This window comes from Oncorhynchus mykiss, chromosome 6 (assembly GCF_013265735.2).
Source record: "Oncorhynchus mykiss isolate Arlee chromosome 6, USDA_OmykA_1.1, whole genome shotgun sequence".
Lineage (NCBI taxonomy): Eukaryota > Metazoa > Chordata > Actinopteri > Salmoniformes > Salmonidae > Oncorhynchus > Oncorhynchus mykiss.
The window spans coordinates 50955190-50971025 of record NC_048570.1 but is presented as its reverse complement, the minus strand read 5'-3'; the positions used below and the strand labels follow the sequence as shown (position 1 = coordinate 50971025).

The 15836-nt window shown below is 41.6% G+C and overlaps 1 protein-coding gene across 5 annotated transcripts; it reads left to right on the top strand.

Moving 5' to 3' along the window:
* The first annotated feature begins 452 nt into the window (after positions 1 to 452).
* Positions 453 to 7399, top strand: zgc:101664 (uncharacterized protein LOC450064 homolog). Of its 5 annotated transcripts, XM_021606762.2 has the most exons (3): positions 904 to 1038; positions 5388 to 5576; positions 6219 to 7399. In XM_021606762.2, the coding sequence occupies exon 3, from the start codon at positions 6243 to 6245 to the stop codon at positions 6999 to 7001; it is 759 nt and encodes a 252-aa protein (XP_021462437.1). In that variant the 5' UTR covers positions 904 to 1038; positions 5388 to 5576; positions 6219 to 6242; the 3' UTR covers positions 7002 to 7399. The 5 variants fall into 5 exon arrangements, with proteins under 5 accessions (XP_036836297.1, XP_021462439.1, XP_021462437.1 ...); XM_036980402.1 differs by lacking the exons at positions 904 to 1038; positions 5388 to 5576 and adding an exon at positions 453 to 539; XM_021606764.2 differs by lacking the exon at positions 5388 to 5576 and having other exon boundaries at positions 901 to 1038.
* The last annotated feature ends 8437 nt before the right edge of the window (positions 7400 to 15836 follow it).

Genomic DNA, 15836 nt, shown 5'->3' with positions numbered 1-15836 from the left:
ACAAGTCAATCAGATGGTCATGGGGTTAGCCCAGGGAAGAACAACTGCTGTCCCTTCTCATTGAAGCTACGTAAATTCAAGGGTGACTTCAGTACTGCAGGTCATAGTTGCAGGCATTGTTTACAGAAAACTGTGTCCACCAATTCAGTGAATGGAAAAATGTAAATCTTTGTGGTCAATCTTTGTGTAAATAAAAAAATATTTACGCTATCATGGTACCAATAATTGTTTCTAATACATCAGATGTATGTCCTTCAACCGATTATTTTAAAATTGCACAAAGTAGAGGATAATGTAGTTGCTACTGGCAGCATGCAGTACCCCGGTCAGCCTTCAATTTGAGCTATTCAATGAGAGGTGGCAGCACTGAGCCGAAGTTCAAAATCTACCTCTTGGAGTAAGCTCAAACTGCGCATGTTATGTCTCCTTGAGACGCCATCATTTGAGAGCAATGAGGTATCATAAGAACGGTTTGTATAATGAAGTCAGTTAAAATGGCGTCTCATGGAAACATAACATATGCAGTTTGAGTTACTCCAGTAAGTATATTTGAACCAAAACTCAGTTTGTTTGTCTACATTCCATTAAAAAAAAAACAATGCAGATATTGGCGTAAACCTATTTTGGGTTAAGACAAGTAACTATGGATATGGGCAAACGTAATGATACGCTTGCAAGCTGAGTTTGAATAAAACATCCGATTACCACTTCATTTAGAAAGATTATTTATTAGCTATAATAAAAAACAATCAAATCATTGATGGATCACAAAATAATATAAATGCACGTTTCTCGTCTGCCCCGGCTAGCCAATCGGCATACGCGTCATCACAATCCCTCATCTGATTGGTCGAGTAGGTGGGTCTTCTGACTTTGTGGTTGTTGTAACTAGTGACGACCGCCTGATTTTCTGTGCTTGTATGAACAATACTCCGCGAGACCGTGGCGTGAACGATGTACACGCTTGCGGACTTATTATTATTATTTTTTTAACTCTTTGGTTACTGACTCATTGTGGATATTGAGCCAAAACTACCGGTTAGTATCGAATATTGATAACCCAAATGTATGTACACCATAAAGTAGCGAAATGCATAGTAATCTAGCATTTAAACTAACGTTGTCGCACTCAGTTTGGCTAGCTAGTTGTAGCTTTAACGTTAAATCGCTAACTTAGCTAGCTAACGATATTTAACCAAAACAAAGAGAGAAAATAATGCTTGTTAGCTAACTTATTTTCTTAAATTATATTAAGTTAACTTGCAATTGAAGGCATTGCCCCGCGAGTGACAGTTAAATAACATGGGTTTCACTGCTAGATGGCTAACGTTAATAGTTTGCTTGCTTGCTAACAACATTGAGTACCGGTACACATCGTTTTTTAACTATAAAATAAGGGATGAGTAGTAGGGCTTGAACCTGCAACCCCTGATGTTATAGGGCAAGCGCACTTGTCTTGGGCCAGGGTCCGGTTTCCCAAAAGCATCTTAAGGCTACGTTCATCGTTAGACCCTTAGTAGGAGCATTGTTACATCTCCGAGCTGTTTCCCGAAACCATTGTACTGTTTCTAAAGTTGTTCTTGAAAACGCTCGTTATTTAACGACTGCATCAGACCATTCGCAGAACATTTAAGAGGGTCAGATAGTTGTTTGCCCTTTCGCGTCACTTTATACTAAGATTTAAACACTTAAACACAAAATCAATGTTGTCTTTGTGTCACCGCCCCCCCCATAACTTCAGAACGAATGTGATATAATTATGAATACGAGCTCTATTATATGTGTGACAGTGACTACAAATACAAAGTTTCCCATTTCGTTGCATAACAAGAGAATGATATGAAGTCGCTTCAAACAAAAACCGAGCTGACTAACAATGAATGCAATATAGGCTACATAGACCTAATATACACTGCTCAAAAAAATTAAGGGAACACTAAAATAACACATTCTAGATCTGAATGAATGAAATATTCTTATTAAATACTTTTTTCTTTACATTGTTGAATGTGCTGACAACAAAATCACACAAATTATCAATGGAAATCAAATTTATCAACCCATGGAGGTCTGGATTTGGAGTCACACTCAAAATTAAAGTGGAAAACCACACTACAGGCTGATCCAACTTTGATGTAATTTCCTTTAAACAAGTCAAAATTAGGCTCAGTAGTGTGTGTGGCCTCCATGTGCCTGTATGACCTCCCTACAACGCCTGGGCATGCTCTTGATGAGGTGGCGGGTGGTCTCCTGAGGGATCTCCTCCCAGACCTGGACTAAAGCATCCGCCAACTCCTGGACAGTCTGTGGTGCAACGTGGTGTTGGTGGATGGAGCGAGACATGATGTCCCAGATGTGCTCAATTGGATTCAGGTCTGGGGAACGGGCGGGCCAGTCCATAGCATCAATGCCTTCCTCTTGCAGGAACTGCTGACACACTCCAGCCACATGAGGTCTAGCATTGTCATGCATTAGGAGGAACCCAGGGCCAACCGCACCAGCATATGGTCTCACAAGGGGTCTGAGGATCTCATCTCGGTACCTAATGGCAGTCAGTCTACCTCTGGCGAGCACATGGAGGGCTGTGAGGCCCCCCAAAGAAATGCCACCCCACACCATGACTGACCCACCACCAAACCGGTCATGCTGGAGGATGTTGCAGGCAGCAGAACGTTCTCCACGGTGTCTCCAGACTGTCACGTCTGTCACATGCTCAGTGTGAACCTGCTTTCATCTGTGAAGAGCACAGGGTGCCAGTGGCGAATTTGCCAATCTTGGTGTTCTCTGGCAAATGCCAAACGTCCTGCAAGGTGTTGGGCTGTATAAGCACAACCCCCACCTGTGGACGTTGGGCCCTCATACCACCCTCATGGAGTCTGTTTCTGACCGTTTGAGCAGACACATGCACATTTGTGGCCTGCTGGAGGTCATTTTGCAGGGCTCTGCTGGGCAGGGCAGTGCTCCTCCTCCTCCTCCTCCTTGCACAAAGGCGGAGGTAGCGGTCCTGCTGCTGGGTTGTTGCCCTCCTACAGCCTCCTCCACGTCTCCTGATGTACTGGTCTGTCTCCTGGTAGCGCCACCATGCTCTGGACACTACGCTGACAGGCACAGCAAACCTTCTTGCCACAGCTCGCATTGATGTGCCATCCTGGATGAGCTGCACTACCTGAGCCACTTGTGTGGGTTGTAGACTCCGTCTCATGCTACCACTAGAGTGAAAGCACCGCCAGCATTCAAAAGTGACCAAAACATCAGCCAGGAAGCATAGGAACTGAGAAGTGTTCTGTGGTTACCACCTGCAGAACCACTCCTTTATTGGGGGTGTCTTGCTAATTGCCTTTAATTTCCACCTTCCATTTGCACAACAGCATGTGAAATTTATTGTCAATCAGTGTTGCTTCCTAAGTGTACAGTTTGATTTCACAGAAGTGGGATTGACTTGGAGTTACATTGTGTTAAGTGTTCCCTTTATTTTTTTGAGCAGTGTAGTTTAACGATATTTAAATCAAATTCCGGTTAGCTAATTCAATTTTGTTTTATTTGGCTATTTGTACACTAGCCTACCATCTGTCATTTTTTCATCAATGTATTTCAAGTGTACAGTGTGCAATGTCCCAAATCTCAATTTTTATTTAGCTAATTTTATTTGTCACATACACCGAATACAACAGGTGAAATGCATACTTACAAGCCCTTAACCAAGAATGCAGTTCAAGAAATAGAGTTAAGAAAATATTTACTAAATAAACAATAAAAAAATAAAAAATCTAATCAAAAAGTAACATGAGAAAATTACCTAACAATAACAAGGCTATATACAGGGGGTACAGGGGGTACCGAGTCAATGTGGGGGGGGTAGAGGCTGTTAAGGAGCCTTTTGGAATTAGACTTGGCCCTCTGGTGCCACTTGTTGTGCGGTAGCAGAGAGAAGAGTCTATGACTTGGGTGACTGGAGTCTGACAATTTTTACAGCCTTACTCTGACACCGCCTGGTAGAGGTCCTGGATGGCACATTGTCGGTGATCAGGCCTACCACTGTTGTGTCGTCAGCAAACTAAATTATGGTGTTGGAGTCATGTTTGGCCACTCAGTCGTGGGTGAACAAGGAGTACAGGAGGGGACTAAGCATGCAACCTTGAGGGGCTCCAGTGTTGAGGATCAGCGTGGCAGATGTTGTTGCCTGACAGGAAGTCCAGGATCCAGTTGCAGAGGGAGGTGTTTAGTGTCAGGGTCCTTAGCTTAGTGATGGGCTTTGTGGGCACTATGGTGTTGAAAGCTGAGCTGTAGTCAATGGACAGAATTCTCACATAGGTGTTCCTTTTGTCCAGGTAGGAAAGGGCAGTGTAGAGTGTGATTGAGATTGCGTCATCTGTGGGGAGCAGAATGCAAATTGGAGTGGGTCTAGGATTTCCGCCATGATGGTGTTGTGAGCCATGACCAGCCTTTCAAAGCACTTCATGGCTACTAACGTGAGTGCTACGAGGCGGTAATTGTTTAGGCAGGTTACCATCACTTTCTTGGGCACAGGGACTATGGTGGTCTGTTTGAAACATGTAGGTATTACAGACTTGGTCAGGGAGAGGTTGAAAATATCAGTGAAGACACTTGCCAGTTGGTCTGCGCATGCTTTGAGTACACGTCCTGGTAATCCGTCTGGCCCCGCAGCTTTGTGAATGTTGACCTGTTTAAAGGTCTTGCTCACATCGACTACTGAGAGTGTGATCACACAGTTGTCCGGAACAGCTGGTGCTCTCATGCATGCTTTAGTGTTGCCTGCCTCAGTGCGGGTAACAAAATAGCATAGTTGGTTAGTAGCCCATAAAACAGTGGCCATCCACTCCGGCACCTGTGATAAAGATTTCTGGTATGAAAGTTCAGAGATCAAATAAAATTGTGTAGGTCACATGCGCCGAATACAACAGGTGTAGACTTAACCGTGAAATGCTTACTTACGAGCCGAATTAGACGACAACAACACAGTTACACGTGGAATAAACACGTGTACAGTCAATAACACAATAGGGAAAAAAATAAAGTCTATATACAGTGTGTGCAAATGGTATGAGGAGGTAAGGCATTAAATAGGCCATAGTAGCAAAGTAATTACAATTTAGAAGATTAACTCTGGAGTGATAGATAAGCAGATGATGATGAGCAGATGGTGTATAAGTAGTGATACTGGTGTGCAAAAGAGCAGCAAAGTAAATAAAAACAATATGGGGATGAGGTAGGTAGATTGGGTGGGCTATTTACAAGTGGACTATGTACAGCTGCAGCGATCGGTTAGCTGCTCAGATAGCTGATGTTTAACGTTATTGAGGGAAATGTAAGTCTCCAGCTTCAGCAATTAAAAAAAAATATATATTTATCTTTTTTTTGCAATTAAGGATACGGTGATTGACAGAGCCGAAAGCCTTGGCCAGGTCAATGAAGACGGCTGCACAGTACTGTCTTTAATCAATGGCGGTTATGATATCTCTGGAGAGACCTGAAAATAGATGTCCAGCGAAGTTCCCCATCCAACCTTAGAGCTTGAGAGGATCTGCAGAAAAGAATGGGAAACTCCCCAAATACAGGTGTGCCAAGCTTGTAGCAGCATACCCAAGAAGACTTGAGGCTGTAATCTCTGCCAAAGGTGCTTCAACAAAATACTGAGTAAAGGGTATGAATACTTAAGTAAATGGGATATTTTAGTTTTAAATTCTTAATAATAAAAATGTACCAAGTTTTTGCTTTGTCATTATGGGGTATTGTGTGTAGATTGAGGGGGGAAATGATTTCATCCATTGTAGAATAAGGCTGTAAAGTAAGAAAATGCGGAAAAAGTAATCTGGTATGAATACTTGCTGAATGCACTGTATGTCTTCCACCCTAGGGTCATTAAGGTCTCAAAGCATATTTAAACCTTTTTTATTATGTAAAAACACTAAATACCATCATTCCGTGAAACTTTTGAAAAATATGGTAAAATTATAGTTTGGCCATATCGTCCAGCCCTATCAGCATATCTGTGTTACATTACAACAATATAATAACAGATGCTGATGACAGATCCCAGTCTGGGCTATGAAAGTAGCACAGAGCTATTTCAGGTTTTTCTAAACAGTGTTCTTCAAAAAACCAACAGATTGTTACACCCAATTTTTACAAAGAGCACTTTTGATGTACAGTCATTCAATACTGATTTTAACCATGTCTTCTCTTATAATCTTCTGTAGGACTGTGATATGGACTTGTGAGGAATGAGATGGCAAAACCTTATGGATGTCTTGTTGCATTACAAAAGCATTGATGGCAGCTTGAAAATCTTAGTGGACAAAACAGAAAAGGCCTTGGAGGACTTCCCCTGTCGTGTTTTGCCTATATTTACACCATGGTTCCCACCTGAAAGTGACAAATTGCTGCCAATTAGACCCTTAAAGTCACCGCCGATAATTTCTCTGGAAGATTTGGAAAATATCCAAACACATCTGCAGTCTGCTGAGCCATTACTAACATCCCATCCCTGTGCTGAAAGCATTCAGAACTTGGCTCTAACCAGTTTGGGGAGTTCCACCTTGCATGTACAGGCATGCTCTGAGATTGGAACATCAGCACAGCATAAAGATACTCTCCATAGTGAGAGGGAAGTGAAAAGATCATGGAGTGTTTTTTCACAGAGAGGTTTATACATTCACAACACTCAAACATTCTCCAAACAATTCCACAAGGTTGTTTGGAGGCACGGACTTCACATGCGCCAGAGAGCAAAATGGGTTATTGACAAACTGAACTTTGTCACTGGAGACATAGAACATACATGGAGAGGACTGAACCGGGCCATCAGGAACTCCATGCTTCCAACTTGCAATGCCAACATTCAGAGGGATCTGACACAAATCTGTGTGTTCTGCGATGTATTATACTGTGAATATGTTGGAAATTATTTAAAGGAAGAATTTCAAGTCACTGGACAGATCACTTTATTTGTTCATAGACTTGGAGACATTTTCACTTTATAGAAATTAGTGATTGTCAGAATTTGATCCGTGTGTCACTGCCATCTATTTTGTTAACTGTAGTAGGTAGGTTTCCATTGACTCAGGTGTATTCGATTTTAAAGCAATGTCGCAAAAAAAATTCTGAGACGTGTGTAATTGAAACAGCAGATAGGAGACATTTTTTAAAGATCAACAACATTTTTCTCCATTTGACAGGGGTGGATTATTCTTCTGTCAAACTTTTGATATTGCGGAAAATGATGCTGGAAACTTTTTCGAATAAATTAGGATTGCCAAATCATTTGGAAGGTATGCAGAGAACTTGATGCAGAGAACACCACATAACTATAAAGCTCCACTCCTCAATTGAATTCTAAATGCCTACATCTTGCAAAATAAACATAATTCAACTATAAAAATGTTTTTTTGCAGGACTCTGCTTGTCCTAACTTTCAAGAATGCCTGAATTGCTTCACCTTGATTTTCTGGTTGGCTGGCAAGTTTCACCAACCAATTATTTCAGTTCTATAGGAGTGCAAGTTTCCACATGGCACAGACCGTGGCACATGATAAGTATTACAATATGGCAAATATTAGTTAGTTACTGCATTCTATCCATGCTGGCTTTTGCGGGCTACCTAAGACACTTGTGTCTATAAGGTAGTAGTTTTGGAATTGTTAGCTAGATTGTTAGCTAGATTACTTGTTGGTTATTACTGCATTGTCGGAACTAGAAGCACAAGCATTTCGCTACACTCGCATTAACATCTGCTAACCATGTGTATGTGACAAATAAAATTTAATTTGATTTTAAAACAGATAAATGGGAGGGCATACAGTCTGTCAACAATTTATTAATGGGCAATTTGCCTAAATGAGCAATGGAAACACTTCAACTACGAAAATGGAAATATGAAATCAATTTTGTCTTGGTGCCAATATATTGATCAACATGGTGGGATTTTTTTGTGTCAGTCAAATGTATTATGAAAGACATGGTGGTGGAAACACCTCGATGCGCAAATATTAATATAATAACCATCATATTGAAGTAAACTTGAGGCCATGCGATATGTTGTGTGGTCCTCCCACTAAGACTCGGGAAAGCATGCAGTTTATTAGGCTACAGGTGAAATCATTTTTTTATTTATTTATTTTACCTTTATTTAACCAGGTAGGCAAGTTGAGAACAAGTTCTCATTTACAATTGCGACCTGGCCAAGATAAAGCAAAGCAGTTCGACAGATACAACAACACAGAGTTACACATGGAGTAAAACAAACATACAGTCAATAATAAAGTATAAACAAGTCTATATACAATGTGAGCAAATGAGGTGAGAAGGGAGGTAAAGGCAAAAAAGGCCTTGGTGGCAAGGTAAATACAATATAGCAAGTAAAACACTGGAATGGTAGTTTTGCAATGGAAGAATGTGCAAAGTAGAAATAAAAATAATGGGGTGCAAAGGAGCAAAATAAATACATTAAATACAGTTGGGAAAGAGGTAGTTGATAGGGCTAAATTATAGGTGAGCTATGTACAGGTGCAGTAATCTGTGAGCTGCTCTGACAGTTGGTGCTTAAAGCTAGTGAGGGAGATAAGTGTTTCCAGTTTCAGAGATTTTTGTAGTTCGTTCCAGTCATTGGCAGAAATAAGTTATGATAACCTTCACGTACAAGGTGACGAGCTTGATGCTCCTTTCCAATTAATATCGAGGGTCTTACTCTGATGACAAGATGATCGATGCTTGGCTGCTGTTTTGACAAATGCAAATAATATAACTCTTTTCCATAATAATCTCAATGAAGGTAGCCTAGCCACACTGTATCTGCGAACTGTTGGCTAGATCGCATGTGCCAAGACCAGAGTGGGCACATTTGCTATATAACCAAACGTTTTTGCGACAAAACCATCAGTAGAGTTGAAAATTTGATGGAAACCCATTCAACTTGTATTTTTAATTCTGTACATGAGAATTTAACGGCAATAGTTTATTTTTATGTGCAGTATCATCACCCACAGCCTTTTATCCTCAAAGTCAATCAGATGGAAACATCTGGTAGGAATATGCTCATATTGTATTATTTAGATTTTAGAAATATATGCATCAAAATCTGCTGCAAATTGAATGGGAACCTAGCCACTGTAGGTTTTTGCGAGAAAGTGTTTCTTCATCAACACGATACTTTTGTGTGTGTGTGTGTGTGCAGTTGAAGTCGGAAGTTTACACACACTTAGGTTGGAGTCATTAACTTGTTATTCAACCACTCCATAAATGTCTTGTTAACAAACTATAGTTTTGGCAAGTCGGTTAGGACATCTACTTTGTGCATGACACAAGTAATTTTTCCAACAATTGTTTAGAGATTTTTTCACTTATAATTCACTGTATCACAATTCCAGTGGGTCAGAAGTTTACATACACTAAGTTGACTGAGCATTTGAACAGCTTAGTAAATTCCAGAAAATTATGTCATGGCTTTAGAAGCTTCTGATAGGCTAATTGACATAGTTTGAGGTGTACCTGTGGATGTATTTCAAGGCCTACTTTCAAACTCGGTGCCTCTTTGCTTGAAAAATAAAAAATCAGCCAAGACCTCCACAAGTCTGGTTCAGCCTTCGGAGCAATTTCCAAACGCCTGAAGGTACCACGTTCATCTATACAAGCAATAGTACGCAAGTATAAACACCAGGGGACCACACAACCGTCATACTGCTCAGGAAAGAGATGCGTTCTGTCTCCTAGAGATAAACGTACTTTGGTGCAAAGAGTGCAACTCAATCCCAGAACAACAGCAACGGACCTTGTGAAGATGTTTGAGGAAACGGGTACAAAAGTATCTATATCCACAGTAAAATGAGTCCTATAACGACATAACCTAAAATGCCGCTCCGCAAGGAAGAAGCCACTGCTCCAAAACCGCCATAAAAAAGCCAGACTACGGTTAAATAATGGGGTGCAAAGGAGCAAAATAAATACAGTAGGGATAGAGGTAGTTGTTTGGGCTAAATTATAGATGGGCTATGTACAGGTGCAGTAATCTGTGAGCTGCTCTGACAGCTGGTGCTTAAAGCTAGTGAGGGAGTTAAGTGTTTCCAGTTTCAGAGATTTTTGTAGTTCTTTCCAGTCATTGGCAGCAGAGAACTGGAAGGAGAGGCGGCCAAAGGAAGAATTGGTTTTGGGGGTGACCAGAGAGATATACCTGCTGGAGCGCGTGCTACAGGTGGGTGATGCTATGGTGACCAACGAGCTGAGATAAGGGGGGACTTTACCTAGCAGGGTCTTGTAGATGACATGGAGCCAGTGGATTTGGCGACGAGTATGAAGCGAGGGCCAGCCAACGAGAGCGTACAGGTCGCAATGGTGGGTAGTATATGGGGCTTTGGTGACAAAACGGATGGCACTGTGATAGACTGCATCCAATTTGTTGAGTAGGGTATTGGAGGCTATTTTGTAAATGACATCGCCAAAGTCGAGGATTGGTAAGATGGTCAGTTTTACAAGGGTATGTTTTACAAGGGTATGTACGAAATAGGAAGCCAATTCTAGATTTAACTTTGGATTGGAGATGTTTGATGTGGGTCTGGAAGGAGAGTTTACAGTCTAACCAGACACCTAGGTATTTGTAGTTGTCCACATATTCTAAGTCAGAGCCGTCTAGAGTAATGATGTTGGACAGGCGGGCAGGTGCAGGCAGCGATCGGTTGAAGAGCATGCATTTAGTTTTACCTGTATTTAAGAGCAATTTGAGGCCACGGAAGGAGAGTTGTATGGCATTGAAGCTTGCCTGGAGGGTTGTTAACACAGTTTCCAAAGAAGGGTCAGAAGTATACAGAATGGTGTTGTCTGCGTAGAGGTGGATCAGAGACTCACCAGCAGAAAGAGCGACATCATTGATGTATACAGAGAAGAGAGTCGGTCCAACAATTTAACCCTGTAGCACCCCCATAGAGACCGCCAGAGGTCTGGACAACAGATCCTCCGATTTGACATACTGAACTCTATCAGAGAAGTAGTTGGTGAACCAGGCGAGGCAATAATTTGAGAAACCCAGGCTGTGAGTCTGCCGATGAGGATGTGGTGATTGACAGAGTCGAAAGCCTTGGCCAGATCAATGAATAAGGCTGCACAGTAATGTTTCTTATCGATGGCGGTTAAGATATCGTTTAGGACCTTGAGTGCGGCTGAGGTGCACCCATGACCAGCTCTGAAACCAGATTGCATAGCAGAGAGGGTATGGTGAGATTCGAAATGGTCGGTAATCTGTTTAATGACTTAGCTTTCGAAGACCTTAGAAAGGCAGGGTAGGATAGATATTGGTCTGTAGCAGTTTGGGTCAAGAGTGTCCCCCCCCTTTGAAGAGGGGGATGACCGCAGCTGCTTTCCAATCTTTGGGAATCTCAGATGACACGAAAGAGAGGTTGAACAGGCTAGTAATAGGTGTGGCAACAATTTCGGCAGATAATTTTAGAAAGAAAGGGTCCAGATTGTCTAGCCCGGCTGATTTTGTAGGGGTCCAGATCTTGCATCTCTTTCAGAACATCAGCTGACTGGATTTGGGAGAAGGATAAATGGGGAAGGCTTGGGCGAGTTGCTGTGGGGGGTACAGTGCAGTTGACCGGGGTAGGGGTAGCCAGGTGGAAAGCATGGCCAGCCGTAGAAAAATGCTTATTGAAATTCTCAATTATGGTGGATTTATCAGTGGTGACAGTGTTTCCTATCTTCAGTGCAGTGGGCAGCTGGGAGGAGGTGTTCTTATTCTTCTTACAGTGCCCCAGAACTTTTTTGAGTTAGTGTTGCAGGAAGCAAATTTCTGCTTGAAAAAGCTAGCCTTGGCTTTTCTAATTGCCTGTGTATATTGGTTTCTAGCTTCCCTGAAAAGCTGCATATCACGGGGGCTGTTCAATGCTAATGCAGAACGCCATAGGATGTTTTTGTGTTGGTTAAGGGCAGTCAGGTCTGGGGAGAACCAAGGGCTATATCTGTTCCTGGTTCTACATTTCTTGAATGGGGCATGCTTATTTAAGATGGTTAGGAAGGCATTTTTTTAAATAACCAGGCATCCTCTACTGACGGGATGAGATCAATATCCTTCTAGGATACCCCGGCCAGGTCGATTATAAAGGCCTGCTCGCTAAAGTGTTTCAGGGAGCGTTTGACAGTGATGAGTGGAGGTCGTTTGACCGCTGACCCATTACGGATGCAGGCAATGAGGCATTGAGGACTGGCAGCTTTTAGAAGAGTAGGGAGGTAGGCAATAAATAGGCCATAGAGTCAAAATAATTACAATTCAGCATTAATACTGGAGTGATAGAAGTGCAAGTAGAGATACTGGGGTGCAAAAGAGCAAGAGTGTAAGTAATAATATGGGGATGAGGTAGAGTGTTCTATTTACAGATTGTCTGTGTACAGGTAAGCTGCTCTGACAGCTGATTCTTAAATGCACCTACAGTGCCTTATTCACCCGCCTTGGCATTCTTCCTATTTTGTTGCCTTACAACCTGGAATTAAAATAGTTTTTAGGGGGTTTGTATCTATTGATTTACACAACATGTCTACCACTTTGATGATGCAAAATTGTTTTTCTTGTGAAACAAACATGACAAACCCCTCAATACTTTGTATATCCACCTTTTGTAGTAATTACAGCTGCAAGTCTCTTGGGGTACGTCTCTATAAGCTTGGCACATCTAGCCACTGGGATTTTTGCCCATTCTTCAAGGCAAAACTGCTCCAGCTCCTTCAAGTAGGATTGTTTCTGCTGGTGTACAGCAATCTTTAAGTCATAACACAGATTCTCAATTGGATTGAGATCTGGGCTTTGACTAGGCCATTCAAAGGCATTTAAATGTTTCCCCTTAAAACACTCAAGTGTTGCTTTAGCAATATGCTTAGGGTCATTGTCCTGCTAGAAGGTGAACCTCTGTCCCAGTCTCAAATGTCTGGAAGACTGAAACAGGTTTCTTTCAAGAATATCCCACTATTTAGCGCCATCCATCATTCATTAAATTCTGACCAGGTTTTGGGTTTGCGCCATATCGTTTTTTCTTGTTGGCCAAAAAGCTCAATTTTAGTCTCATCTGACCAGAGTACCTTCTTCAATATGTTTGGGGAGTCTCTCACGCCTTTTGGCAAACACCAAACGTGTTTCCTTATTTATTTTCTTTAAGCAATGGCTTTTTTTCTGGCCACTCTTCCGTAAAGCCCAGCTCTGTGGCGTGTACGGCTTTAAGTGGTCCTATGGACAGATACTCCAATCTCCGCTGTGGAGCTTTGCAGCTCCTTCAGGGTTATCTTTGGTCTCTTTGTTGCGTCTTAGATTAATGCCCTCCTTCCTGGTCTGTGAGTTTTGTTATGGTGCCATTTTCTTTCCATTTTTTAATAATGGATTTAATGGTGCGCCGTGAGATGTTCAAAGTTTCTGATATTTTTTTAGAACCAAACCCTGATCTGTACTTTTCCACAACTTTGTCCCTGACCTGTTTGGAGAGCTCCTTTGTGGTCATGGTGCCGCTTGCTTGGTGGTGCCCCTTGCTTGGTGGTGTTGCAGACTCTGGGGCCTTTTCAGAACAAGTGTGTGTGTGTGTGTATATATATATATATATATATATATATATATATATATATATATATATATACACTGAAATCATGTGACAAATCATGTGACACTTAGATTGCACACAGGTGGACTTCATTTAACCTTTCTAGGGCAGACGTTCCGCTAGCGGAACCCCTCAACAACATTCCGCTGAAAAGACTGCGTGCGAAATGCAAAAATATATTTTGGAAATATGTAACTTTCACACATTAAGAAGTCCAATACAGCAAATGAAAGAAACTTCTTGTTAATCTACCCATCGTGTCCAATTTCAAAAATGCTTTACAGCAAAAGCACAACATATGATTGTTAGATCTGGCTAGACTCTAAACTCTCCTTCCAGACCCATATCAAACATCTCCAATCGAAAATCAAATCAAGAGTCGGCTTTCTATTCCGCAACAAAGCCTCCTTCACTCACGCCGCCAAACTTACCCTAGTAAAACTGACTATCCTACCGATCCTCGACTTCGGCGATGTCATCTACAAAATTGCTTCCAACACTCTACTCAGCAAACTGGATGCAGTTTATCACAGTGCCATCCGTTTTGTCACTAAAGCACCTTATACCACCCACCACTGCGACTTGTATGCTCTAGTCGGCTGGCCCTCGCTACATATTCGTCGCCAGACCCACTGGCTCCAGGTCATCTACAAGTCCATGCTAGGTAAAGCTCCGCCTTATCTCAGTTCACTGGTTACGATGGCAACACCCATCTGTAGCACGCGCTCCAGCAGGTGTATCTCACTGATCATCCCTAAAGCCAACACCTCATTTGGCCGCCTTTCGTTCCAGTTCTCTGCTGCCTGTGACTGGAACGAATTGCAAAAATCGCTGAAGTTGGAGACTTTTATCTCCCTCACCAACTTCAAACATCTGCTATCTGAGCAGCTAACCGATCGCTGCAGCTGTACATAGTCTATTGGTAAATAGCCCACCCATTTTCACCTACCTCATCCCCATACTGTTTTTATTTATTTATTTTTCTGCTCTTTTGCACACCAATATCTCTACCTGTACATAACCATCTGATCATTTATCACTCCAGTGTTAATCTGCATAATTGTAATTATTTGCCTACCTTCTCATGCCTTTTGCACACAATGTATATATAGACTCCCCTTTTTTTCTACTGTGTTATTGACTTGTTAATTGTTTACTCCATGTGTAACTCTGTGTTGTCTGTTCACACTGCTATGCCTTATCTTGGCCAGGTCGCAGTTGTAAATGAGAACTTGTTCTCAACTAGCCTACCTGGTTAAATAAAGGTGAAATAAAATAAAATAAAAATAGATCACCGCCAAGTCAAAAAAACACACAGCCATTTTTCCAGCCAAAGATGGAGTCACAAAAAGCAGAAATATAGATAAAATGAATCACTAACCTTTGATGATCTTCATCAGATGACACTCATAGGACATTATGTTACACAATACATGTATGTTTTGTTCGATAATGTCCATATTTACATCCAAAAATCTCAGTTTACATTGGCGCGTTACGTGCAGTAATGTTTTGATTCCAAAACATCCTGTGATTTTGCAGAAATACTCATAATAAACATTGATAAAAGATACAAGTGTTATTGACAGAATTAAAGATAGACTTCTCCTTAATGCAACCGCTGTGTCAGATTTCATAAAAACATTACGGAAGAAGCATAATCTGAGAACTGCGCTCAGAGCCCAATCCAGGCAGAGAAATATCCGCCATTTTGGAGTCAACAGAAGTTAGAAATATCACTATAAATATTCACTTACCTTTGATGATCTTCATCAGAAGGCACTCCCAGGAATCCAAGTTTGACAATAAATGACTGATTTGTTCCATAAAGTCCATAATTTATGTTCAAATAGCCACTTGTTGTTAGCGTGTTCAGCCCAGTAATCCATCTTCATGAGGCGCGAGCACTTCGTCCAGACAAAAACTCGAAAAGTTCCGTTCCAGGTCGTAGAAACAAGTCAAACGATGTATGGAATCTATCTTTAGGATGTTTTTAACATAAAACATCAATAATGTTCCAACCGGAGAATTCTATGTCTGAAGAAAAGCACTGGAACGAGAGGCAACTCTGTTGGGAGCGCGCATCATGAGCCTGAGACACTCTGCCAGACCACTGACTCAAACAGGTCTCATGAGCCCCTCCTTTATAGCAGAAGCGTGAAAAAAGTTTCTAAAGACGGTTGACATCTAGTGGAAGCCGTAGGAAGTGCAACTTGACTCCATAGACACTGTGTATTCGGTAGGCCAAGCTTT

Bases quoted from the DNA above. Each gene is read 5' to 3' on its own strand.
- zgc:101664 (XM_036980402.1), top strand. From the start codon at position 6,243: ATGAGATGGCAAAACCTTATGGATGTCTTGTTGCATTACAAAAGCATT.